This window comes from Cyprinodon variegatus, unplaced genomic scaffold (genome assembly GCF_000732505.1).
Source record: "Cyprinodon variegatus isolate N-32 unplaced genomic scaffold, C_variegatus-1.0 Scaffold348, whole genome shotgun sequence".
Classification (NCBI taxonomy): Eukaryota; Metazoa; Chordata; class Actinopteri; order Cyprinodontiformes; family Cyprinodontidae; genus Cyprinodon; species Cyprinodon variegatus.
This window is the reverse complement of record NW_015150801.1, coordinates 767,241-795,024: the sequence shown is the minus strand read 5'-3', so window position 1 is coordinate 795,024 and position 27,784 is coordinate 767,241. Positions and strand designations below refer to the sequence as shown.

General features: G+C 38.3%; 1 protein-coding gene across 1 annotated transcript; it reads right to left on the bottom strand.

The window, feature by feature from the left end:
• Positions 1–673: 673 nt before the first annotated feature.
• On the bottom strand, positions 674–26,136 carry LOC107091708 (wings apart-like protein homolog). The gene is made up of 20 exons (XM_015385795.1): positions 25,849–26,136; positions 23,890–24,300; positions 23,036–23,732; positions 21,715–22,022; positions 20,766–20,896; positions 16,795–16,890; positions 16,110–16,271; positions 14,966–15,102; positions 13,861–13,972; positions 13,201–13,431; positions 8,568–8,679; positions 8,375–8,472; positions 8,102–8,178; positions 7,365–7,540; positions 7,031–7,146; positions 6,714–6,929; positions 4,247–4,448; positions 3,941–4,029; positions 3,756–3,851; positions 674–2,383 (listed from the first exon to the last, which is right to left on the bottom strand). Exons 2-20 carry the CDS (start codon positions 24,272–24,274, stop codon positions 2,318–2,320), a joined length of 3,507 nt encoding a protein of 1,168 aa, XP_015241281.1. The 5' UTR covers positions 24,275–24,300; positions 25,849–26,136; the 3' UTR covers positions 674–2,317.
• Between the last annotated feature and the right edge of the window lie 1,648 nt (positions 26,137–27,784).

Sequence of the window (27,784 nt, the reverse complement as noted above, 5' to 3'; positions counted from 1 at the left end):
TAAGATGAGCTGAGAGCTCATTTTAAGTGTTAATTAGCTTGACGTTTTGTAAACATAAAAAATGATGAAAGTCGTTAACGACCCCTAAATATTTTACTTTTGAGTAACTTCCAGAACTGCTACTTTTATATGTTAAAGGAATAATTATCTGCTGTATTATTTATGGCTACTTTGCACACCTCTGCTTGGCTGAAAATAATTTAAACCTACTTGAATATTTTTATGAGCTGTAAGGAATCAGACTAAAACATTTACAATAAAAGCAAAGTACAGTTTTAGACGATTTAAAGATGCTGCTCTAAATAAGAGGACATAGAAGTGCTTTTCTGGAATAATGAAGCACAGGAGGTAGGGTAATGTGAGCAGATGATCTTAAATTAGGAAATGCACAAGTTAACAGCCTCCCACCTGAATTTAGCCTTTGGGACATTTAACACAAATAAAAGTGTGACAAACAAGGCTCTGTAGAGAATAGTAAACGGGTATTAAAAGAAAACATAAAACCCCCTCTCTATCCCCCAGTGTGTGCTCATTCAAGAGCAATGAAGTAGGAATTTAAGACCTTTTAAAAGTCTTTACCAGTGTGAAGGGTGCTGTATGTCAGAAACAGACAATGCAATAAAGGAAGCAGCACACATCGTTTGTACTGAAAGTAGCAATTTTTTTCATTTTTCAGATACAACTATTTACACGTAACCAGAGACTACGTTCTCAAAACGGGTACAAACATTTTTTTTTCCTCTTGCCATTGTTTTTTTTTTATATTTTTGTTTTTTTCCTCAAACAAATCAGAAATATAGTATAAAATAAGATATCAGCTTAGAGGAGCGGGAGGGGGAAAAGAAGTCTACGTAATTTAAATGTCCAGTTATGTATATGTACACAAGTATTTACATTCTAAAACTTACTTCAGAAGAAATTTTTTTAAAGTAATTGACAGTAAACACAGTTGCAAGTTATGTTCACCGCAGCCCTACAAAACCAGATCAAACTGACGTTTATACAATTATGGCTGTAAATCGGTTCAGTAATCGAACAGGAGAGCAGTACACGACAAGAGGCTTTTCAGAGTTAAAGGTGAGTAAAGCACAGGTGGAATGACACCAAGGCAGAATAAATAATCTGGAGTTTAGGACGCGGTGTCTAAAGCAGACACAAAAAGAATCAGAGGTTCAGAATCAAATATATTTTTGTTTAAACTCGGGCCACAAACTAAATCTGCAAAGTCAATCACATGATTATATTAAAATAAAACAGTCCAGCTTGGTTTAAAAAAAAAAATCCATTCAAGACAAGGAGATAAAACATTAAATTAAATACAATTCTTAAAATTATTTCATTGCATTTTAAACAAAGAAAACCATCATTGAAATAATTATGTGCTCTAGTTGAGTTAATGTGGATATAGGAACACCACTGTTGAATTAGTTAAAATTTAAATTAACTAAAATATAAACAAATATGGGTGAAAGGAAATAAAAGCCCAATGGCAGCAGGTAGTTCCCTACTGCCAGTCTCAGTCATACGGAGGACATCCTGACATGATCGCTTTATCGAAGGGTAGGAAAAATGTCCTGCAGGAGAAAAAAAAAAATCTAAAAACATGTTAAACAGCTAAAACTGCTTTATAGCACAGATTAAAAACAAAACCCAAGCTTTAAAACTCCCTTAAACATTCACACTAATTGTAAGCATGAATGGGAAAAAATGAAAATTGCATTCAAAATCATTCCACACTGGTTTTCATAAAGACATCATTCTGAAGTCCATGAAGATGATTGATTTCCCTGCTGATCAATTATTTCACCCTTGGCTTGGACGTGGATAGGCAGAGATTAAAATGTAATGATCCATAAAATCTGATTCAAGGCTTCACACTTCAGCTGCGCAGCCAGAAATCAGAACCTGACAGCGAACATGACTCCTCCTCAGCGGCTTATTGTTGTCAAACCTTTTGGGATGATGCATAGGGAGATCCACTTCGAGTCCATTTCAAATGTCAGTCCACTTATTATTAAGCATCTTGCAGAATTATTTAGGAAATAATCTGTGCAACGGAGAAATAAGAATGAATCTGGGCATGACATGACAGGAAAAAAAAAGTTAAACGTCCATCAGCTAACAGGGCTTTGGTTCAGGCTGTGCTCCAGAAAGGGACCGAAACAGATGATTTAGAGAGTTTACACACAAAGCATCATGTATGCATCAAAGGGGTAGCCAAATGAGGTCATGGGAGTGTGACATCAATGGACCCAGGGAATATCTCGACCCCTTTAAATGTGCAGAAGAGTCTGAGTTTGTTGTGGTTCAACGTGTGTTAACAGTGTTCCAGGTAGTCGATGACCCGTGAGATAGACTTCTGTCCTGTGGTGCCCATTGCACACTGTGTGGGGAGACGGAAAGGAAAACAAAAGGGTTAGAAGTGTTCTGAAGCCTTAAACACGCAGAGGAAACATTTTTACAGCTTATAATTTCAGCTTCTGCTCAAATAAAAAAAAAGAAAATATGAAACACATTGTTTCAGTCATCAGTTCTGACAGAATGAATCCCAACTGATAAATACTGTTGAGCAGTTCAAACAATCAGCCATCTTTTTTTAATTACTACTAGGAGCTTGCAGCTCAGGCATCATTTCTGAGATTGATCACAATTTATATATTAATGGCAGCTTTTCATAACTGCTAATAAAGTCTGTGCAAATGGTTTAGAAGCCTTTAGAATCTACCAAGTAGAAAATAAATGATCCCAATTAACAATCTTTTATATTCATCTCAGCTGACAGAACATGAAGATCTTTTTTTTATAAGAGAAACTGAAATTATTTGTAACTGGTAAGTCACATCCAAGGACTGAAACAGCTAAGGGACTTTAAATAATGATTTTTTAAAAAATTATATTTTTACTATGTTATCACTAGCAATTTATATGCATTTTCCTTCATTCAGATAGATGTTAGACAAAATGCAGACTGAATCTGAATATTTGGGGGGGTTTTCTCCCCCCTGAGTGTACAGAAGCACCGTCTTCCCAACCGGTTTCAGAATGGTGCTGATCGCTTCCAAGAAACGAGCCATGTTGTCTACCAATTAAATCCCTCTTATTAAACCAAGGCTGTTTTGAAAGTAAACTTGGAAGGCAGCGGGAAGCTTGTCAGTAAAATACCTGACAGCAGGTTTCCTACCTGTGCATGTAGCCTGACTAATTACCCAGCTAATATGAGCTGTTGGCAATACTATACAAAACCAGAACAGCAAGGAGCACATTCTGCACAATAAACACATCAAGTTCCAACCTGCGGGTGAATTCAGAGTGAAATTAAAGAAATCTAAATCCTTTAATAGGGCTCCTATACATGTTCAGTTACAAGATGCAATAGTTCTGTAAACCAATTTTAAAAATCTGCCTGTATTTGTAATAACATTGTGGAGGTTAGAGAATAAAATAACTGACCTTTAGCAGCTTAAATAAAAAAAAAAAAAAAGTGCAATTATCCTAAGTTTCCAAATCCATTAAACGTAAGAAAATGCATTTGGAATTTAAAGAGCAAAAAAGATGCAAATACTTTTTAAAGCCATTTTTTTTTCTTAATTTTATGATCATGTTAGAATTGGACAGCATCTGATGCCTTATTTGATATTTTAGTATCACATCATTGTAACACGGAAGGTTCTGGAATGCCTCTATTATTCCTCTTAGCCATGTTAGACCTACTATACAACCCAGATAACAGAGTTTACCCTGTCGGTCATACTTACAGTGAGGTTCATGAAACTCAAGAACTTCTTCAGCATTTCTGTCATTATAGAAAAATCCCCTTTAGGAAGGTTCTGTCTCACTGTAGTCACATTTATCTGAGGGCGACAGGGAGAGCAGTGAACTTAGAGTGAGAGTAGATCCTCAGCATATAGATTGTGTAAATGTGTGTTAGTCTTATCCTCACCTGGCTACCCTGACAGAGGCAGCCTAGTAACAGAGCTGTGTAGGAGGCAACGATGCTGTCCTCCATATGTTTGCCTGCATGCTGCAGAGCTGTAACAAAACAGGAAAACAAAGTTATTCTCACTGGTTTAAATATCTAATGGAAGATGTATTCAATCATGTAGGCATAAAAATAAAATTATAAAAGTAACTTTTACTACTCTTTAAGCATTAATCCATTTTAATTCTGGGATTTATTCTTAATAATTTTTGGAAGTCATAGAATGTAATTAGACTAAAGCTACACAATAATCCCTGCTAAATCTACCTTTATTTAGGTCCAATTCTTCATCCTCTTCCTCTTTCTTTTCAGTTTGGCTGTCGTTTGTTTCAGATGCAACCCACTGGATTTCACCCGACGTTTCCTGCCACTCTCCGCTTTTGTCCAGGGCCGGCTTAGGAGCCTCGCTGATGAGGTCGTCTGTCTTTGCCTCAGCCAGGATGGCAGCACGCTCTCTCTCAAGGAAGAGCTGGTGGAAAAATAAGAGCAGTTAACTCAGCACCAAGCTATCAGTAACAGGGCTTTTCTTCTAAGTAGTGAAACCAAACAAAATGGTTTTAGATTTAAAAAAATGTAAAAACATGGAATTTAAAATATTGTTCTTTCCAACTTATTTTAAATATGCAGACAAAAACAAAACATCCAGTAACCAACCCATAAATCCTTTCCAGCATAAAAAACAGAATCTTGATATGAATCCACATTTCAACTTTTGGACAGGAATCTTTTTCTAAACAATGCTTTACCTCTAACCATTCTACTGCATCTACATGCTTTAAAAACTATTTACAACAGATAACAACCCTGTTATGACTAGAGTTTATACAGTCCTATAACAATCAGTTTGAGGGTTTCTTATTTGCTCCGCCAAGGAGGTTGGTTGTGGTAGAGTTTGTGTGCATGTTTGTCTGTCTGTTTAAATTAAAACTGGATTTTGATTAAATTTGTACCAAAAGTTCATCTCAGTCCAAGAAACAACCCATTAAGTTCTGGTGATGATCTAGATAATAATCCAGATGCAGGAACATTTTAAAGTATTTTTCAACATTAATTGGCACAACAAGCAGTTCCCCCCTAAACCAGAGGGTGGCAGCACTAAGTATGCATCGTTTAAGCATCAGACTCAAAGGTCCAGAAGTATTATACTGAAGATAAAAACACAGAACAAATGAACCATGCCTCGCTTCAATTCATTCAAAGTGAATGAAGGAGGTGAGAGCAGAACAAACACCAAAGGCTGCAGACACACTCTGTACCTCATTTAGAAACTTAGGAAATATTTTTAAGGAAATGGCTTACAAAGGTGCACCTCATGCCAAGGAACAATTTATTAAAATTTGGTAATGATCCAGATCATGTGTGACTTTTAGCTATCGGTAGAATGCATGATATGGAACAAAATGTGCTGCTTGACGGAGGTCTGAGCCTCCTAGCGCTTTTCTAGTTAGTAATAATTGCCCAATGTAATTTTTCAGCAAATGCATTTAAGGTCCTCTACAGTCCATATCATCTGTTCTTTTCTAGATTATAGGTTTCTGCTTCAATAACTAAATCAGTTATAAATGGAGCTCATTTGCACATAAGTTGGAAAGAATTCACATTAGCTGTATACCCAATATGCTTCTAAAGAATCCTGTGCATGTGTTTTATTGGTGATTATAATCTTTGGTCTTCATTTTCCTTTTAGGAAGGGGTAAAAACAAAAACTTCTTTCTAAATGTGGTCACTTATTGGAGACGTGTGCCAAATTTGACAGGATGCCTGCGCCATTTTACCACAGATATAAAATATTTTTAGAACCGTACTCGGCATGATTTTTGGCAAGGCTAAACAAGGCCTGTCATCCACAGAAATCTTAGTGTAGATGTCACATGTAGGGGAGCAAAAAAAAAGTTCTGCAAGAAACATGAGATTCTAAAATTGAGTAAATTTGATGGGAACCCCTGAGATACATTTGGAGCTTTAACAAAGACATGGACCTGCATTATTTCCCTTATGATAGAGAGCGTGTCTGGGAGAGGAAAAGTGAGAACAGATATTAAAACTCATTTTGTTATATGAAATAGAAAATTACATTTCCAACTGTCCCTTTTTGAAGAGAAACCGTTAAACTTTAAAACAAAAGTCAAATAACCACTTGCTCTTTTGCTTTCCATAAACAGTTTCTAAAAGGGAAATAAAAAGACCAAAAGATTCAGTGACATTTAACCCTTTAAAAACCAAACGTTGCAATTATAAAAACAAAGATTTTCTTCCTCCTACACTTCATTCCTGGTGTCAGAAAGGGCATCCAGTGTAAAAACTTGAAAAGGTTGTGTGCATGATGTGCTGACTTTCTGGGTTAAGGGTCAGCTGAAATAACCTATCAACTAACCATATAAATCTCTTTTCAGAAAAAAAAATTCCTTTAAATAAATATCTAGCATAAATGGCTGGGGGATTATAGTTGGCGTGAAGTAACACTGATTTTTACATTTTCTTCAAATTTAATCTGCAGATACCTGCAGGGAATAAACCAGCCTTTTAGAGGGAAAGTGTTGAACAAAACCATTCTCTACGGCAATGGAAAGAACAAACAGAAGCATAGACCTAGATTTCTAGGAAAGGAGATTTGGATAAAAGTTGATAGAGTTGTGAAAATTAAATTCTGCACAATTATTCTAAGTAATAAGTCCAATAATTTGACTCTAAATAAAGGATCTACAATGAGAGGAGCACATTTGTCAGTTTCTACCTTCACCAGGGCAGCTAAAGCTCCTGCAGGCTTCGGCGTGTCAGCCTGGTCTCCCTCAGTCTCAGCCGATTGCGCTGCTGTCTCTGATTGTGTCGGATCAGCAGGCTGCATCAGGCTGTCTTCCAGACCCGCGTCATCCACACTGTACTCCATGTCCACCAAACTGTGACGGTTTCTGGAGCTGTACTCTACCAGGTTAATTAAAAGCCCCAAACCCTGATGAATACAAACCAGAGAGAGAGAAGAAAGTTAGAAGGATAATATTTTTTACTCTCAAACAAAAACAATTCAGGGCTCCCTTATGTGGTGTAACTTACCAAAACTCGCACTTCAAATCGCTGCTCCTGTGGGATGTAGCGTGGGACTCGCAGGACACAGTTTAGAGCGGTGATCATTAGCTGCTCCTGCTCCCCGGTCTTCGTGCTTCCCCATTCTGTAAACAAATATATTGATCATTACTGACCTCGGCCTACACCACTGAACTATACCCTGCCAAGCAGCTCATTTCAGTAAACATACCATTTTTTTTCTTAGCTATACAAGTAAAAGAACAAAGAAAACAACAAGTCCACTTGGAATAAAATTTAAGTATGCGCCCAGTGAATGCTTTCTCCTTAAAGATGCTAAAATAAAACCTTCAAGTTGAAATACCATTATCATGTGTGAGGTTGAGGAGCACCCCTATGACAGCCCTCATGCAGTCCTCCACCGCCTTGCCCACGTTGCTGAAGCTACAGTGTGGCAGGGTTGCACCCGATGATGACAAAGAGCTGTTGTTTAGCGCCCTGCTGTACCGCTGGATCATATCTTCGCAGTACCGCAAAGCTCTGTTGACAGAAATAGAAAGGGCTTTTGTGAGAAATCATACAGAGCGGAAAAGGCGGAAATAGGGCAGAAACATGGATGAAAAATGTCGGGAAAAGGCAGAAAGATGTAAGGCCAAGAAGATTGGGCAACTTAGATTGTTTTCTGAATGCAAAAGGACCACCTTTTAGACAAGTCTAGATCAATACTTCAAGTTATGATCGGTCTTTTTCTTTTCTTTTGTATTTCCTCTTTTCAAGTTATAACCCAATCTTAAAGACTAAAAATACATTATGCCACAAAAAGGCATGCCACTAAACTATGTTAGGTCCTTTAAGTCCTTGTTCGTGAGTTTATTTTATGGATACACTGAGCAAGGTTGTGTCCTACGTCCAATTGAGTTGCAAACAAAACTCAAATTTTGAAGACCGTCACAAGTAGGCTGGGCCAAAATGCAATCTCTGATTGTTGAATTTTAATTGTCGGATCAATCTTTTCAAACATGTTTACCTCCTTGGTTGCACATACTCATGAGAAACCCATTTAAGGTAGATATGGTGACTCAAACAACAGTCAGTGCTCACCTGGCTGAGGAAACGATGAGCTGAGAGTCTTTGTAGGCAATCAGATATCCCTGATTTTCTGCGTTCTGCAAAGTCACCTGTTAGCAGATTAAGATACAAATAGGGAAAGATTTAAAATGGAACCAGAAGAGGCACAAAATTGGTTTAACAGTTTTTTATCCAACGAAACAGTTTGTATCTCAGAGAAAGAAAAAAAAACACAGAAATCAACCTGTTTTGCCCCTCTGTCTCCCTTTTGAACAAGTTTGAAAAACTTTAAAAGATTGTTCTTACACTTTCAAGGACTCTCAGACACCTCTCGGCTCCCCAAAGAGATTCTACGAGCTTCTCCTTGTCATCTTCTTGGCTCAAGTTCTCCACACACTCTTTCACTGTGGCAAAACAACAAAATCTTTTCACTTGCCCTTTCACATTTTTAAGCCATCAAGCAGGCCGCAATCACACACAGCATTCAACACACACAGACCTTTATCGACAATGTGGTCCAGGCCTCCCAATAGCCGCAGTTCTTCTTTGAACCAATCACCCGCCCGTTTAGATGTCAGAGATAATAACGCCTCCATGGCAAGATGACCCGTCTATAAAAAAAGATACATGTATAGATTAGATTAATTATATAATGAGCTATTTTTATTATCTAGCTTGGTGATATGAATAATCAAAAATAGAACAAACAAAATAAGATTAAATCAACTAAATTAAAAAAGTGTTAATACAACATGGTCCTGATTTTCGAAATAATCGTTTATGCACCACACTTCTACAGAAGTACACTTATTTGGAGTTAAATCTATACATACCAATTTTTATTTTGCTGAATAAGGAGCTTTTAAGTAAAAACAATATAACAATAAGGTGTGGGTAAAAGTTTGGTGCAAGAAAATACCTTTATTGTTCACTTGTTTTTTTTTTTGTTTTTTTAAGGGCGTTTTGACTTTGACATCAGTTTACACAAGCAAACACTTCATAAACTCAATAAACTGAAAGCTTTAACTGTTGTATCATTAATTACAATGATCTATTAAATGTTTGAATATAACTATATTCATTGGAGAAATGTGCCTCTGCATTTAACCCATCCCTTTGGAACTGCCATTGTGCAGCGCCAGGGGAGAGGTGTGGGGTTACGGGTCTTTGCTCAGAAACCCAGAGTGGCACTCTGTGGGAGTGTGGCTCGAACTCAGAACCTCAGGATTCCAAGCTCAAAGCCCTTAACACTAGGTATTTTTTTGTTGCTGTTAATGAGACCCTTGGCATGCCCCTGGGTGGCAGCAGCAGCTTAAATACAGGTTGCAGTATTTTTACTGGGTCATTGCAAACCTAAATTTTACCCTGTTTAATGTATGTCTGTGTCAGAACAACTGTATACAGTATAAAAGAGAAGACAACATCAGTAGGTGTCATGTGTACCAATTGCAAGGTGGGTTTACGGTCATTGGAGACCCTTGGTTTCCCTAGGAAAAAAGAGGCAGTCTAGCATCTTTTAAGCTGCTGGAAGGTTGGCTTGTCAGCTATGATTGTTGGCAGGTGTTTGAATACAGTGGAATGTTCCACTGGCTGCCTTTTATGGGACAGTAGGTCACATCTCAGGAAATACTCCCTGTTTTTTTCCTGATATTACAGTCCAGAAAGCTTTCATTGAACTAGAACTAGGTGTAAACAAAAAAGGAACATCTATTCACATCTTTAGGGCCAGGAACCAGCAGGGCATGCCATCAGCGTACCCGACCAGATAGAAAGCTTAGCTGGGAAATTACAACTCATTAGTAAACAGAGAAAACAAGTGGAGAGGAAACACAACCTGCAGACAGAGTTCAGACATTATTACCACCACTGGTATTTACAAAACAGAAATTAGAGGATACATCTCTCAGATTTTCAGAAATGTTTTGATCTCTACCCAGGAGTTTTTAGCTACGTTTACACTGCAACCTGAAGTGACCCAAATCCAAAGTTTGTTCCAATATGCAACCTGTATCTGATCTTTTCATGAAAGTCTGAAAAATACATAGACTATTTTTTCAATGACACCTAGGGCACTTGTCTGTGTGGCCATAAAAAAACGATATGTTTAGTCTTTTTTTTACATGTCGTATTCATCAGACCTGTAAAAAGAAAGACGGATACTGAAATTCAGAGATCAGGGTTTTATATGGAACGGTGCATTCTAAGTACAAATGGAATGAATTTTATCTCTCAAGTCATTTTTTGTCAAACCAAGAGTAATGGGAATTCAAATCATTTACAAGGCCAGCAGGGTCTGTATACTGAGGAAAAGCTTTTTGCTTTCTTCCTTTTGTGTTCAGACCCCTACAGGCATTCTTCTTTTTTTTTCCAATATTTCTGACTCAGTTCACACTCAACCTTGTCTTTGTAATTTATTTTTGCTTTTTAAAATCTTGCATCCCATTTGCTTTTATAATTCCTTCACCTTCTGGATATTTCAGTTCTTTATACTCAGACTGGTACATGTGCTCGCAGGTTGGTGGCACAAAAATTACACCATAGTTGAGGAGAACGTTGGGGAGAGAGGGAGGGAGAGAGAGCCAAAGAGACACTGCTGCCAAAGATTATCACTAGATTGAGTTTTCAGACCACTGTAGTGACTCTTAAAAAAAAAAACATAACTTTTCTGTGTTGTTGGAGACTTCGGTGAAAACATGTAAAGCATCAGTCAGTTTTCTGTTTTAGCAAGCAGTCAATGTCCTGGCTGTCTGCAGCTTGCTTGCTCAGAGGAGGAGAGCGACTCCACTGCATAGAAGAGGGCCCGAGAGGTAGACACACCTCTAGCAAAATGTGCCCTCAACCCTTGATGAGGTTACAAATCTCTGCAGCTGTAGGCAAAAGAGATGGCTTTCACAATCCAGTGAAACAGCATCTGACAAAACACTGGCTTCCTCTCGTGTGGGGTAGCCCACAACACAATTGTTGCCTACCAAGCAAAATACATGTGCAGAGCTCGAACAGGTCATAGTTCATTAAGATGCTTAAAGTGGAGGATGGAACGCCATAAGCTCAACTGTAGGGAAGCTATAATTTATTTACTTTATTGACAGTGGAGAAATTTACAAAGCAGAATCCAACACTTCTGGCAAGAACCCCGGGTTAGGGCACAGACAGACCTAGGAAAACCCAGGAGCAAACTTAACATGAAGGGGGGTTAGGTTAGGTTGTGTGGCTTTTAGCTGCTGTCACACCAAAGGAGCGTTTGCCCCATGGTTTGAGATTCTCTGACCGTTGTTGATTAGGCTGCTGCCTGGAGAAACATACAGAATGTGCTGCTCTTTTGTATGTGTGCTGCAAAATAAAGCATGCGAGTCTTTCCGTTTAATTAAGCAATGAAACGTTTGAAGAGGAGATGGTGCGGCAGTCAAGATGTCGGTTAAGTATGGAAGAATGTTATGAGGATGAAAGGTTAAGCTCTCATAATATTTTGAGTGGTCAGTTTCATGTACCCAGACACTGGATGCCTGGCTGTTCTAAACAAACATACCGTATTTACGTGACTATAAGGCGCATGTAAACGTCTTTTTTTCATTGAAAATGTGCAGCGTGCCCTATAGTGCGGTGCGCCCTATGTGTGTTGTTACTGTGGACTTTTGAGACCACCATGAGAACCTTAAAGGGGAAGTGTGTGTGCGGATTGTGTATAAAAGAACTTTCATCATCTCCTCATTGAGGAGATGATGAAAGTGTGGCTGAGGGAGGTGTATGTAAGGAGAACCAGGTGGTTTTTTTCCACGCATCACCATCGCTGTTAATCTGTGACTCCATGCGTGCCCATCTCACAGCCGATGTAAAAAACATGGTGAAACAAATGAACGCTGTGCTTGCTGTTATTCCGGGAGGTCTGACAAAGGAACTTCAACCGCTCGACATCGGTGTGAACGACCGTTCAAAGTAATGCTACGTTCATGCGTCTGCTGCTTCATTTTTGCTGCTTGTACCAGTTAGTTCTGACGCGCGGCTGAAGCAGCTTTGCTGCTCTGGCTGCCGCGGTGCAAAAGTGTGTCTGACGCGTGTTTAGCGGAGCTACTCTATCCTTTCTCTGCCTTGCAGCTATATTTGATGTGATCAGTGGGAATAAAGTAGTTTTAATATGTTTTTAAGTGAGAAAGTCCACCTGAAAACGTATTCATTGCAGTCATTTCATCCAGATTACCATCCCACCTTTCAATATTATTTCTGTTGGAGCCGCTCAGACCCCCACATACCGGCGGTGCACTGTCAGTAGGAATCCCATTCAACAGCAGCCTCTGGCCGGGTCGCCTCCTCGTGGTTCACTGCGGCAGCTGGTAGGTGTTTTTCATCTAAATAATCTAAACTGCAGGCACCAGGATAATAAAAGCGAACATATTCTGCCGGCAGATTTCTGCATTTTAAGTTAATTTATGCGTCAATAAACAGTTGACGAGTGATCACAGCGCTCTGTGTCATTAGCGATGTGTCTGTCTCACAGCGAGCTCCCAGGTTTGATTAATACTTTGTAATAAATACATGAATAAAGCACAATCATACTCAGTTTTGCTCCCACTCTTATTTTTAAATACGCAGTAGAGGTATTTAAACGTAGCAAAGGACATGTACCTGTATATAAAACCTGCGCCCTATAGTCCGGTGCGCCTTATGTGTGTGTTAAATACAGTAATGGCACACATAACTGAGACTGCGCCTTTTAGTATGGTGCGCCTTATGGTCGTGAAAATACGGTATATATAATCCACCTACATTCAGATCGTCACTCCATCAGGGTGCACAACAATGAACCCCTTCAAATCAGCAATGTTATAATTTTTTGTTAGACAAGATCTTGCGAAACATATTGAGGTTGACTCTCAGAAATATGTTATATTTGACAGGTCCATAGAGTTGATCCGTCTTATTCCTCAATAAACTGATCACCAAGAGGCAGATGGAGCTGGTTCAACAGCTCCTAACCTGCTGCTCTATAACAAAAAGCTCTTGGAAATGAAACTGCAATTATACAAAATAAATAAAAGCCAGATACAGATGGTCCTCAAAAAAGGAATCTTAAGCCTCGTCAGAAACCACCCATCTGGAAGTTTCACCAAGTCTAGAAGTTTTAAAGGACAACTTACCGTGATGTTTTCCAAGTCGAGATGCTTGTTGTGCACGGTCTCACACAGCTTTCGGATCTTCTCCTTGACTTTTGCCACTTCCTTTGCAGTTAGCTGATCCTCATGGCCTGAGTAGTCCTGGTCTAACTCCAGCAGCTTGATCATTAGCTCCAGACATGCTCGGTCCAGATCCATGTTCAGGCGATCTCTACTCAGGATGTACATCAGGGCAGCAGTGCACAGAGCAAGGTTCTAATTTATATAAAAAGGAAAAACATAAGCTCAGCTTTAGTAATTTAAAAGAAAAATTATAAAGAATAATTTCAAAGTCCTACATTAAATTAGATTGAATTTAAAACTACAAAACAAGCAATACAAGTAAAAGAAAATTCCTTATTTATGATTATTTATTGACAACACATAAGGGAAATCATAAGACTTTTAAATATACAAAAAAAAGAAGGCATTGATCACGTTTATTGTATATAGACCATCAACACAGATCACCAAGGCACAATAAATCCGTATGTCCTTCATAATTACAAGCTTTCCAGAACCAAATTTAGACATGGTTTAGTATGACCCTGAAGGTTGTGTTTATGCTGCCAGTCTACATGTTACACAGATGCAACATATTCGCATAAAGCAAACAGTAGACAGAGAGAAAATACGTTGACTGACCGGATGCTGTGGAGCATCACTGAGGATTTTGAAGACCTGAGCCACTTTTCCTCTGGCCCGCAGGTGCATCCTGAAACTCGGCATGGCACATCGTGTGGCCAGGCTTATTATACTGAAAGACAAAGTGAATAAGAGGGTGGGAAAAAATAAAAAAGAAGAACACAACAGCACTATTTAGGATTCTTTGTTCAATATAATAAGCCAGAATGTGAGACAGGCAATTTACTGTAATTTTCCATCTGTTTAGCTGTGGATTTCTATTGTTTCTACGGAGTACATTCCAACTTTTAAGCAGAACACCTGCGACTTTATTTAAACATACGACCAACAAATGATGGGAATAGGAATGATTTGGGTACCAGCTATGAAAAATCTCAGAAGTCACTTTAAAATGCTGCGACCCTAGATTTATCCAGATCTATGAAGCATAGAGTATTACAGCACTGTCCCTCCCCCATCTGCTGTTGATAGGTCATTTAGCTTGCTAAAATAAAGCTACGCTCTTTTCTCTCTCAACTAAAAGAAGAATATTGGCTGTTGTATCATTTCTAAGGTCACATGAAAGCATAAATTATGCGGAGTGCAAACCCCTTACATTATGCCGTTCAAAGTGTAGCAATAACGCCACGACCTGCATTTCTGTGTAACAAAGCACATAGCCTAAGTGATGAACCAGAAAACATCAGCTTGTTATACTTGTGTTAAAACTAATGAAAAGAAAATATATTTGCAAAGGAACAGTCCTGGCTTCAACCATTTACTTATATTGTAATTGAAAGCATTTGTTTTATATTGTACAGTTAATGGTATAATTTATGGGCAAATGCTATGATGGTAGAATTGTTCCATTTCGTGTCCCATGGCTACACAGAAATAAAGATGTTCACAGATCATCTTTCTTCTCTGACAAACCAGACCTGAAAATTCATGAGCTGTTGGTGAATAACCTAAGAGCTACATGAGCTATCCCAAGTTCATCAAGACTGTTGTGACTAAAATGTACCAATATGAAAGTAGGACTTCCAAACTATCTTTATTAAAGCATCTTTGAAGAGCTTCTCTGCAGCAGTCAAGAAACAAGCAGCAAGCGTTTCCCTCCACTCACCTAAGGCATCTTGTGTTAAGTGGCTGACTGCTCTTCAGTCCCGTCTCCAGGTACTCAAAGTCGTCAGTAAACTCTTGATTCTCCCCGAACTCCACCACGTCATTGAAGTGCTTCACATGCTGCACCACTGTGTACAGCTGTTGCAAGAGGAATGGGGTTAATTACAGCTAATTGGAAGGCAGCGCATCTGTCCAGAGACACAATCAGCTCAGGCAAACACATTTGCACGGATATCGATGGAACAGCTCTCGCTGTTATTTCCCTCAGATGGTTCCATTACCGGCAATCGCTGACTGTGCTAATTTGCCTCATCAATAACGGCTCAGCATGTAACCTTGAGGCCTGATCAGCAGTTCCTTCTGTACGTTTACCAGCTGCAACTAGAGTGTTGAGTGGACTCCATGTGACATGGGAAGGAATAGCTATAGCATTAGTGTGCGGCAACACCTCTGCACTTAAGGGGATCTGTGGCCAACAGCGTGATCGGAGCCTAGAAAGGCCCATCTATAACTGAAAACATGAGGGAGTTTAAATCATTAGCAGCCATCCTTGTTTTCTTTACTCACAGTGGGCATTGAACAAACAATAATGAGCTAGATATTCATCAAATAAACGCCATCCCATTATCCTACAATCTGTACCAAAAAAGACAGATTAGATGTGAAAGCAAAAAACAAAACAATTAGAGAAGCACCAGTCAGTCAGCCACAGATCAGAATTGGCTTTTTTTTGTCCTGATTAGTTCCAAAGAGAAGTCAGGAGCCAAAATAATTCTATGCATCCAAATTAAATACAGTAATTATTCTCTATCCATTCACACAACAACCAGTAATAATATGTGCTATTGATGCACTATTGAGTTCAAAGGCAAAAGATAATACAATAAATGTAAGAAAAAATCTGATATAGATCGGACTAAATATTCTACTCTAAAGGTCTTCTTTTATTTCTCATTAATTCAATAACACTAACTTTATTAAGAAACACACAACTTTTGTTTCTCTTATTCCCGTTCCTAGGGAAAAAATATGTATAAAATCAGAATCTTAATAAATAATTTATCATTGCATCTTTTCAAACAACTGATCCATAATATCCAGAATGTAAAGTGCAGAGAATCCATCTCCTCATGCCTTCAACCTACCTCTTTGTCTTCTTTCCTGCATTTGAGTGCTGTGACTATCTCCTGGTTGGGTCGTGTAGGGAGGGTCTCCATTTTGATGACTTTTGGTGGGGGTGGCGGGGCTTTGAACAAGCCATCGTCTTTATGAGAGTTGCTGTCCTTGGTGCTGCTCGATAAAATGGCCTTAAGAGGAAAATAAGCAAAGAAAAGAAATCCTGACCAAAGTAACAAAATCTGAATAATGGCATGTCTACAAGGTTTCCCCCTGCTTAACAGTTTATGCACACACGTGTAAATAAGTGTTTTTAACAGATGTCAGATGAGATAGGGCAAAGTTAAAAACTAAACCTAAAAGCATGTGACAGAGTTCTTTGTCTAGGAACAAAAAGTTCAGTTTCCATGGGGTAAATTCAGATCAGAGGAAGATGATAAGTTCACTTTTCATTCACATCTCATTTTACTTCATCTGTTAAAAAAAATATATATATATACTTGAGAAATAAAATAAGGAGCACTTCCAACTACTAAATTACCATATACATCTTTATCTAAAAGACCTTCTTTTGGCCTTGCTTTACAAAATACTCCTTATAGAACATATTAACTCTACAGTAGTTATAAAAAAAATATTAAAAATTATTGTTAAACACACCTCACACTTAAAAATTACACATAAATAAAAGATTTAAGCCCAGAGTAATCTTACCGGAGAGGTCTGAGCTCTAGATAGTGGAGGCACAGGTACCTCCTCAGGTTCAGGCTGGTTCCAGTGTCGAGCATTGTACACAGCTTTAGAAGGAGACTAAAACCACAGAAATTAAAGTTTTGTTTAGCACAAAGCTCAAGATAATCATACATTCAGTACGATGAGACAGGCTGTGAAATTAAAACAGCATAACCCCCTTTTTTTAAAGCAGGAACCATGAAATATAGTTGGTATTATCAGAGTAATACGAACAAACCAATAAAGGTTATTTTCCTCATTTACTTTTTTAATTAAAAAAAAAGGTTTGGATTTGAGGAAAGCGCTGTTTTGCTGCCCAGTCGGTCAGTTTTATTAGTCACTGGCCTGTAAATAGACTGAGTCACAAATGAAATTTCCAACCATAGCATTCAGCTTATTGTGTATATTTTAGTAAAATTTCAGTTAATGGAACGGGGCACTGCAGGGTCAGTGTGGGGGCTCAAGAATCTCCATACAGAACAGAACATTTCCTGTAAACGACACATTCTGTGACTCAAGTACATATTACGCAGGCAATGTACCAAGTTATGCTGATAATAATGTCAATGGTACACTCACAAATATGGAGGGACTGTACACAAATAACCCAAAGCCATTACAAAATGTGATTTAAATAAAAGAAGAGAATGTGCTCCGTAAACACTACTAATCAGAGACGAATTATTAAGTAAAAAAAGAAATATGAGGCAATACTCCAGTCACTCTACATAACCCTACATTTACTCTGGCCATTTCTCAATTCACAAGAACGTGAGTACGGACTTGTGTCCTAGCCAAGTATGTTCTTGAGAAGAACAAAGGTAAGTGTGGACTTGGGGAGAACGGGAGCACACAGCATAAATCAATTGGAACAGAAACGTACTCATGACGTCACCACACGCTCAGCTTGTCTGGAGCTGCATTTCACCTCCTGTTATTAATAGTCTATAGATAATAATAAAATATTACTTTTCTCATTCAGTGGGGGAATAATTAACACAGTCAGATAAACACAAATCAACCTAATATTTTACCAAATAAAACAAACAAAAACAATTATAAATACCACCATCAGAGCCAGCAGTACTTTACACCTGGCTATGCTGAGAGAGTGTTGCTGCAGATGGGCTAAAATTATACTTAGAAACTAGGTCGTCTGCGTCGGTGTCCCAGTGAACGCAGAGACATCTCTGCAGACACTCTGCTGCACCTCTTCCAAATTGTAGGTGACAGTGCCGCAGACAGGAGGCCTCTGATTGGTCAAATCTACATCTCCTGTTTGGTACCTTACAGGCTTGTTTTGTTTGTATGACCGCCATTGTGGAAAACGACTGGCGAATTTGGACCAGCTAGAAGAGCGAGGTGCGTGAGATCGCTGAGACCCTTTTTCCACCTAGATCCCTGCTCTTTTTCGCCCTCGTGTGCGCCCGTTGTCGGACAAATTTGCCCCATTTCCTCACGGCCTCAGCTGTATCTAGACCCATAGCTAGTTCGGGATTTTCCCCTTTGGCGTTGTGGCGTGGAACAAACAGCGCAGACAACGCTTCAATATGGAGCATAAATCAAAAATATCTGCGTCATACCTGCAACAAGCTCACTGCTACACACTGCTGTGGGAGTATAACCAGCCTTTTAGCCCTGGGTGCAGTTAGCCTCAGGGGGCCGCTTGGTTCAGTAAATGGGCCAAATAGTAATGCTTAAAACTATAATGTTCTCACCTCAAATGATCTTAAACCGCAATTCTATAGAACGGCAACAGAAAATGTATCTTTTAATTTAATACTCTGAGGTCTGTGAGTTCTAACCCGGAAGCTGCTGCAACGGTGCATGCTGGGACAGCTGTCAATCTCAAGAACTGACAAGTCTGCTCTGATGCATGATCGGTAAATAGAGAGGGGCGAGAACATACAGGGACTTTGTCCGTTCTTGGTCCAGTACCAGGGCTGAGGCTGATCACGTTTCACAAGAACACGAGCATGCACAGGTACACATATTGAGAAAAGGCCTCTGTTCATCTAAGAATGACTTAACACCATGGTCTGATGATGTCATCAAGATTAAACCGAAATTACATCTGAATTACGGAACCAGAAAAAACAGAAAAGTATCTCATATTTTAGAGTAGTTTTACTTAGCATTTATTAATCCCATCTAAAACAGATAAAAAATATACATCACAACTTTTTTTCTCAACCCTCAGCTGTGAAACTACTTCTCATAAGATCTAAGAGTATTACAGAGTATTGAGGTTTTTAAAAAGGTAACTAAAGATTTCTTTAAGTTTCAAGCACAGATTTTTGTCTAGTCACTGTGATTCCTTCCTGATCAAACTAACCTTAAGTTAAATCAGTAGTTTTAGTGGATGTTTAGTTCACATTTATTTCAAATCTATTTACTTAACCCTTTCTGTATAATAAAGTTATTAATCAATGTTAAAACACTTGTTGGAATGTGTAATTAAGTTTTATTTCCATTTTCTACAATAATGTTTCGTCCCATTTATTTTATAGCACTTTTTATTTAATATCTTTATCTAAACACTCATGGAGATCAATGCTTCGGTGCATTTATGTCTGCATTTAATGTCTCATCATAATTAACACAGCCGTTTCCTCATTTGTTTAAACCACCACTACTGTTAGTAACATTTTTAAACATTGTGTGTATTTTGTCCCATGCTGAGACTGGTTTGCCATGCTGTTCTCCTTTACTGCTGCTTATGTTGAATAATTTTTTTGTACAATCACTGGGAGACTTGAAAAATAAAGATTGTGATGACAAGGCCACAAATCACTACTATCACCTATTTTCCTCCTGGTGTACAGAAAACACAGAAATATTGTCCATATATCAGGGTCAACACACTGACCTGTAAATCTAATAAAAACACAGCCCAAGTTAATAATAGCAACATGGAAATGTAAAATTTAAGCATGAAACATCAGGGCTACAACTCATTATTTTAGTAGTCGGATATTTGATTATTCTATTAAAAGAGATAAAAAATAAAATGATCCTGCAGATATTTTAGGCAACTGCTTAAACTTATTTTATAAGTGATAGAAAAAACAAAGAATAGGAAATGCAAGTAAACAATTCTGTTTTTTTTTTATTTATGAAAGAGTACACTTTGACATCTGCAGCACTTGTCTCATTTTGTATGCTGTAGAAATTAAACATGCTATCAAATCTTTAGAAAAGAAACCAAACTCTTCAGTAACCGCGTAACGTTTTAGAACTGTCCATCTCATGATGGACAGTTCTGATACGTCTGTGCAGGTTTGTGGTGCAACCTGCTCTCAAAGCTATTTTCATTTTGCAGTGCAGGCAAGCCAATGCACTCCTACACACCCTTCACCGCTGTCTCACTAGGAATGGTGCTTTCTTTTTTGGTTCTAAAATCATGGTATAATGCATTATCCTTAAATTTAGTTAGACACATGGCAAAAAGTCCCGCAGTTAGAGGAGCTGAAGCTGAGAACTGTTATATCTAAGCAGGGATAGGAGCAAACCTGGGAAACCAGCTTCCACTTAATGCTCGTTTCTGGTGTGCTTTCAAAGCAGGAGTTAAAAAATAAATGCACAACTAAAGCTACGTTCACACAGCAGAATGATGTAAAAACTGGATAAAATGTGGCATAACCGCTCAGACTGTAGACAGTGAAAACTCTCTGATACTTCTAAGATTTGGTAGCACATATGGAAGTAGGTCAAATCTCCTTTTTTCTTTTCATGATAAAAATATCTTGTCATTCAGACGGCTGTGAAAAAGTTTGATACGACTTGCACGTATAAAACCTCTGCTAAAAACAGAGTGTGCTGAATATTTTAAATTTAAAAAAGGGGGGCAGGTAGTTTGATTACTTACTGGAATTCTTAGAAAAATCAATTCAGCTTCACAAAAACACTTCTAAATGAAAACAGGCTGAAAACCTATGAATAAAGAAAGTTACCTTTTTGGGTCCACTGAAAATCTTTTTAAGACCAGTGGCTGAATCCTTGGATCTGTCACCTTGCTTCCCCGGTCGCCCTTTCTGTCCCTCAGCGACACCAGGACTGGAATCATCAGAGAACTCAAAAGCATCTGTTGGAGAAGTTAAGAATGGTTTTAAAATATGCTGAGCACACAAAGTGAGTTCTCCTCGTAAATGACTAATTATTTCAATTGGGCAACATTGCTTCTTGAAAGGAATCTAACACAATTTGAGAGCATTCCCCTCCAATATTTCTACATTGCCATGAAGATGGACTTGCAGGATGGGCAGTGTTTGCAGGAAAGCAACCAACAGAAAAAATAAATAATATAAATATAACAAATCCTCTTTGACAATAACAGCTTATTCTGCTATTTATTGGATTGGATGGTCGAGATTTACAGAAACAAAACATACTGGCAATGCAACAATTTGTTCATTTCCCCAGCAGGGACCTCAGTACAGCGTGGCATCAAACTGCCTCCTCAAATAACCATTTGGCACTAGCTGAGCAGATTTGGAAAGTTTTTCTTGAGTGCAACCCTCAAACATCTTTTCATCACAAAAGCCGCTTTACTTGAAGAGAAGTAAACAGGCCTTTAAACTATACAACAGTTTTGGCAGAAATTATGTTACAACTATATATATATATATACACACACAATTTCTACGGTGATAAACTTTAATTTTACTCCTAAAGACCCTCATGACCCCAATTATGCTTTCATAAATAGGCATTTCTATTAAGCTATTTAAACAGGTGTATGATAACAGACAATACAAGTGACCAATATATCGTTTTATTCTATAAGGATACCTTTTCTATGCATTCTATCACTGATAAGCATGAAGCAGACAACTCTAACACAGGCAAATATAAAGTTACTCCCTTATAACTTCATCTTTTGAAAACTTCACCTGTTCTCACCTGTATTGCTGCTGGCTTGACTGTCCTGAGAGTCACTGGTATGGGGACTGTCAACGCTGGAGCTCAGAGCAGCCAAGGCTGCGGCTGCCCTCTTGGCCTTTTTCTCTTTGGCCTGAGAGGTCTCCTCATCACTGTCACTCTCACTAAGATCATCAAAGCCAAAATACTTGATCTTGTAGCTACTTTTGCCTGCCATAGGCCCCTCTGAGCTTGCATCATCTCCTTCAGCATCTTTGTCCTCAAACCCAAAGAATTCCAGCTTTGTCTCTGCTTTAGTTTTCTTTGTCTTTGTCTGAGCAGGCCTGAACCTACAAAACAAAACAAAAATCAGATATGCACGATTAAAATGTTTCTTTTTGTATCAGAATTTACTTAATAACACTATGCAATACAAATGTGGGTTTTATTTTTGCCATATTGACCCATGCACAAACTGCAGAACCACTTTTAATAAAGTTTGGATGTTGTGTAAAACATAAAGTATGATGATTTTCGAAATGCAGTTCAACCTATTTACAATTAAATACTCTACAAAAAACAGATTTCTGATGTTCAAAGTATTAAGGAAAGCTCTGTGTTAAAACCTTGAAGCTTTTTCTCTCCTGTTCCTTTTCCTGAAAAGAGATACCTCGGGACCAATTCTTTAAATAACACTTTATAATGTACATGTATCAAATAACCCGAGGCATGAGAAGAAATTTAGATAGAAATTGTAATCTTACTCAGAGCAGAGAATTTGCTTAGGGTTACAGATGGCAGCTGCTTACCAACCGGGCTCTGGATTTTTTTTTTATTACCAATTCTGGGACAGGGACTTTGCTTTACTTTTAGTTTTAACAGTTTGAACATTGCATAGCTCAATTTGTAGTGTATCTAATTAAATATAAAGCTTAAGTAGAAAAATATGGCCATCCAACATACTTTTAAAATATGAACCTATCTTTCAAACTCCTATAAAAAGTGACAATAGACAGAATGTCAGAAAGGATATCTTGAGAGATCAGGATATCATCTAAATATGAGCTGATCATTTTCCTTCCTGATACACTAAAGCATAAATATCACAAATACAAAATGACTGTGTGTGACATTACATTTAAATTTCAGTTCCAACTTGGCTAGATTTCAAAATAGCCAAGGGTGTTTGTAAACAGACTGCATCAAAAACCAATACAAATATGGAAATATTTCAAAATAATATTTTAAGCTTCCTATAAAGCAATAAATATTTGGTATAACTTAAGATTCAAATCTTGTACAATCCTTTTTTTTAAATGACACTTTTACATACTTTGGATAACAATTTTCAAACCAACCGTACCGAGTAGGTTTAGGTGGCTGTGTGTCCGACTTCTTCTTCATCTGACCTGCTTCCCCAAGGTCAGCGGGGGTAGGTTGTGCCACGAATTCGTCGATGCTGCGCTCTATTGAGTCTTGGATAGTGACATTGCACACGGACAAGCAGGATGGGTGCAGAACCGTGTAGTCCCGCACCCTTCCACCCCCTCTGCCTGGAGGCTTGGTTGCTGTGTTAGCACTGCTGCTAGCACTAGCAGAAAGGACACTGTTGGATTTATCTTGGGCATTCACAGGGTCGGCTGGTGTTTCATTGTAGCTCTCGCCAGATTCAGTTAGCGTTTTATTAGACCGGTGGGGCCGTTGGTATTTCTTGCAGTTTGAGGCTCTTAAGGTGAACGGGGAAGGGGGAATGTTGTCCACCGGTTGTGGGGGGGGCTCTGTGGAAAGCTCCTGGTCCTCAGTTTTCATTTCCTCTGACAGGGACCCATCATAAGAGCATGCAGGCTGGATGTTTTGTATTCCTCCTGGTATGTTTGCCGAAATGGTGGCATCTACATTAGTAAAAGAAGAAACGGGCATCTGGCATAATGACACGTTTTCATTATCAATGAGGACAGTCTCTGAGACGTAGGTCACATATACAGGTTTTTGGTTGCCAGCCAGTGCACTCTTGTACCATGGCTGGTTGTTTTTAACATCCTTCTCTGACGTTTGCTTACCTGTAGACAGAGAAAGGAAATCAATGGATGATAATAAAAAATGCACAAAAAAGAAACTTTAAAAGCCGATTTTAGAAAAGAAGACAGAATTAAACATACAGCATCAATCATTGATATCTATTCCAAAACAGGCAGTTTATATAAAGGGGCAACTCACTTGCAAATGTTGCTGTTATACTTGCAGAGCTCTGTGCAGATGTCACAACAGCAGCAGTCACTCTGTTCTGTGCTGGAACTGTTTTTGGTACATTCTGTTGTGGTACTTTCAGGTCAGGAGCATTACCAGAAGCTACAGCCTTGGTTTCTTCATCGCTGTCAAACCCAAATGGATCTTCACTGTCGCTGTCCTCAAGCCTTGGCCTTTTGGAGACTTCAGGTGCGCCCTGGTTTAGCAAAGTGTTTTTGCCACCCAGATGAGCCTTGTAGGTGGTCTCCCCCCATTTGGTGGTCAGGGTGGGCTTTTTGTTGGAGAAAACTTCTTCAAATTTGGAATTAGCCTCCCCTCCCTTGCGGTTGTAGGTTTTACCAAATCTGGATGTCATGTTGGCTGCTGTATGTTACATATTCTCTGCAAATAAACAAACAGACAATCATTTAAAATCCACACTAATATCAAACTTAAAGTGATGATTATTAAAATAAAACTTAGCTAGTGTCTGATGTTAATAGCTGCTGAAAAATTAACTCTTTTACAATTTTGCACCTTTTTCTTTTCTGTTGGTATGAAAAAGAGCTTAGGTATGAATTAAAGTAGTCATCACTTCAGTTTGTACCTTCCAAGGTTAAGTTTGAAACTGACATGACAGTTATTTTGCTTTGATTACAGGTCATAACCTGAGACCTTTGAAATTAACTATAGATGATAGCTGCAGGCATCAATTCAGTTTACAAGCAAAAAAACCAAAAACAAAGTTTGTAGTATGGAGATTTCATAAAATGACAAACCATTAGATTGGTCCATTTTAAAGTTCGATTATCTTTATGCATGGGAATGCAAAACTAAAAATAAATACTGCATGTGCAATGGTTACAGTAGAAGTCCACATACAAATCAAGAATTTCAGAAAAACTGTCATGACTCATTCTTTAAAACCAAACAGGTAACCCTTTGATCTTCTGTGGTTATATTTACTTGTTTAATTATGGATTGTTAAAAACCTTCAATATGGTCTTAGAAAGTTGGCCTCAACAGATGGCTGCTCACACTAAGTCTAGTTCTGCTGGAGGTTCTTCCTGTTAAAGGGAAGCATACTTGTTGTGAGGGATTACCTTTGACTAAATGAGTGGATGCCATGAACTGGTTTTACTTAGATAGAAAACTTTTAATCAATTTGTATGATCTGGTGGAATTGAAATTGCCTTGAGATTACATGCTGTGAATTGGTGCTATATAAATAAAGTGAATTCACTGAAAAATACAAGCATTTCAAATTCTTGATTGTTGCTTGCCTCATATTTTACAGCAATACATGATGTATACAAATAACCATGTCTGACCATGACACAAAGCCCAATTTCAAATTGGAAAACAAGCAAGTCATTGGTTTAAAAGAAATTGGATAATATAACGCAGCAATCCTTCTTTAAGGTGGCTTCACTCCTAAATATAAGACTTGCAAGACAGTTTTACACTCATTACAGTTTAAGTTTATAATCATTGAATAGAGTTCTATGCAAATTAATTTGACAAAGTTGGGCTAAGTGATGGTGGCAAGCCTAAGTTAGCATTGTTAGCTCAAGCTTTAATAAAAACGGTCCAGTCTTCTTAAGACGACACACAAACAGAGAGGGGTTATAAACAGCCATAAGGCCCGGGAGTGAGTTCAAATATCTGCTTGACTTGCCAACAGAGCGGATAACGTATCAACATCTGTTAGATCCAGGCTGGCCCGCATATAAAGTTAACTGCTATGAAGTTAGCTATTAGCTGTTAGCTTAGGCACTGCTAACAAGGCTAACGCAAGTCTCTTGTTTACATTTCTACCCTGCGAAGATTAAATGAAGTAAGCATTTGTTTTAAAAGAGACTGTTCGCATGGATATATCCATATGGATGTATTTCATATATTACAGTATTAAATAAAAGTGGGAATAAAGAAAATTGGAACATACTATACCTTTCAACTCAAGCTAACCGTCTGCTTGTCTCCTAGCCAGCCGGTTAGGCCTCATCAGCTACTCACGCACCAATCAAGCGGGTAAAGTCCGTCCACTGCAACAGAAAGAGCACTAGAAAAACATATCTTACCCAAATGCTTCTCTGTAGCACAGGGGGATATAAAATAAAATATTTTAAAACGGAGGCAGAGCTAAAGAAGTTTATAGATAATGAATAATCCGGAGTTTTTCCATGTTGAAGTGCTACTGACGGCCATTAAAATATCCCCTCCCTCCGCGACGCTCTGGCACTGTATTGCGCTGGTTAGTCAAAAGGGAAACAACCAATCAGCAACAAGAGCGCATGGAAGCGCTGTGAGGCTGTGTCAGCGTCTCTGATTGGTTCAGCGGAATTTCTAAATACACAATAGGGGGCGCTAAATGATAGCGCTTGTTAACTCAAAAATTGAGACCATCAAATACAAACATTACAGGTCTTCTTGAAATTTTACATCATAATATAATAAAATAAAGTAGAATTTGCTTTCAACAAAATAACCTCCACTAACTAAAACAGAAAAGTGAACTTATGCAGTATAATATGCAAATGCCCAAATGTTTTCTTTTTTTTTTTACCACATACATTACAATGGCTGCTTTTTGTTATAGAATGCTTTTCTGATATTTGTCAAATGCTTGGTGGTCTAGCTTTTTTTTTCTTTAAAAATAAACAGTTTAAAAGGCAAATAAATAATTTAAATGATTATTTAAATGATCTGAAGATTGCATAAGGTGGATGAAATATTAAGGTTAAATTTACAAGCCCAGGAGTCTGATTATGGAGGCTGGACAAGCATATTTGGACTCAAAGCTGACGGAAATTTAGAACAAGTTAGAGATAGCACAGAAAAAATGTAATCATTTTAAAAGCTAAAAGTAGAAAAAAAACAGAGGGTTGTTGGTTCAAGCCCCAGCTCCTGCTTTCGGTGTCTTTGTGTCCTTAAGCAAGACACTTCACCTGCATTGCCTACTGATGGTGGCAGCCTCGCTGAGCCCCAGAGCAGCTTTTGCTACAATGTGTAAAGTGCTTTAATAAAGTTTCCTTACTTGAAAAAAGCTCTATATAAATATATATGTTGCCTTGCAACAGTGGTAAAAGTGGTAAATGGGTTTAATTCTTGACTAAAGTCAGGTCTTTCTGCATGGAGTTTTCAAGTTCTTCTTGTGCATGCTTGGGTTCTCTCTGGGTACTCTGGCTTCCATTATGAGTTCAAAAACATGGCTGTTAGTGTCAAGATTTAGAACAGAAAGACCCAGTATTCAAGCAAGACAGATCAGAACAGGAAGGCTCAGAGATCCAGGAGTCCAAAGAGAGTTCAGGCAAACCGTTCAGAAGGGAACAGGCAGGCTAAGTGGTTTAGAGGCAGAACAGGTCAGGATCAGGAAATCAGAAATACCAAGGAAACTAAAAACACTCTCAACACTGGCTAGAGAGAACAAGAATAATCTCGACTTGATGACTGGATGCAAGCTCCTTAAGTAGAGGCAAGAGCAGGTGGATCAGATGAACATGATGAAAAACCTGGCAGAGTTAGACAGGTGAACGGAGTGACTAATTAAGCCAGTCATCAGTGCCAAGAACATAACAGTTAGGTTATCTGGCCTCTCTAAGCTGTATTTAGGTGTAAATGTTTGCGTTCATGGTTGTGCTTCTCTCTGTTGCCCAGCAACCTATCCAAGGAATGCCCTGTGCATAGACTGCTGGAAATAGGCACCAGCCTCACTGCAACCCTTACGGATAAAGATTTAATCCCATTATTTTAAGAAACAGAGAATCATAAAACAGCATGACCAAACTTAAAAATTACCCAAATTACACAGGTATTTAAGGAAATATTCTCTATAGACAGGATTCGTTAAAATAGGTATGTTCACTCAAAGTATTTTAATATCTGT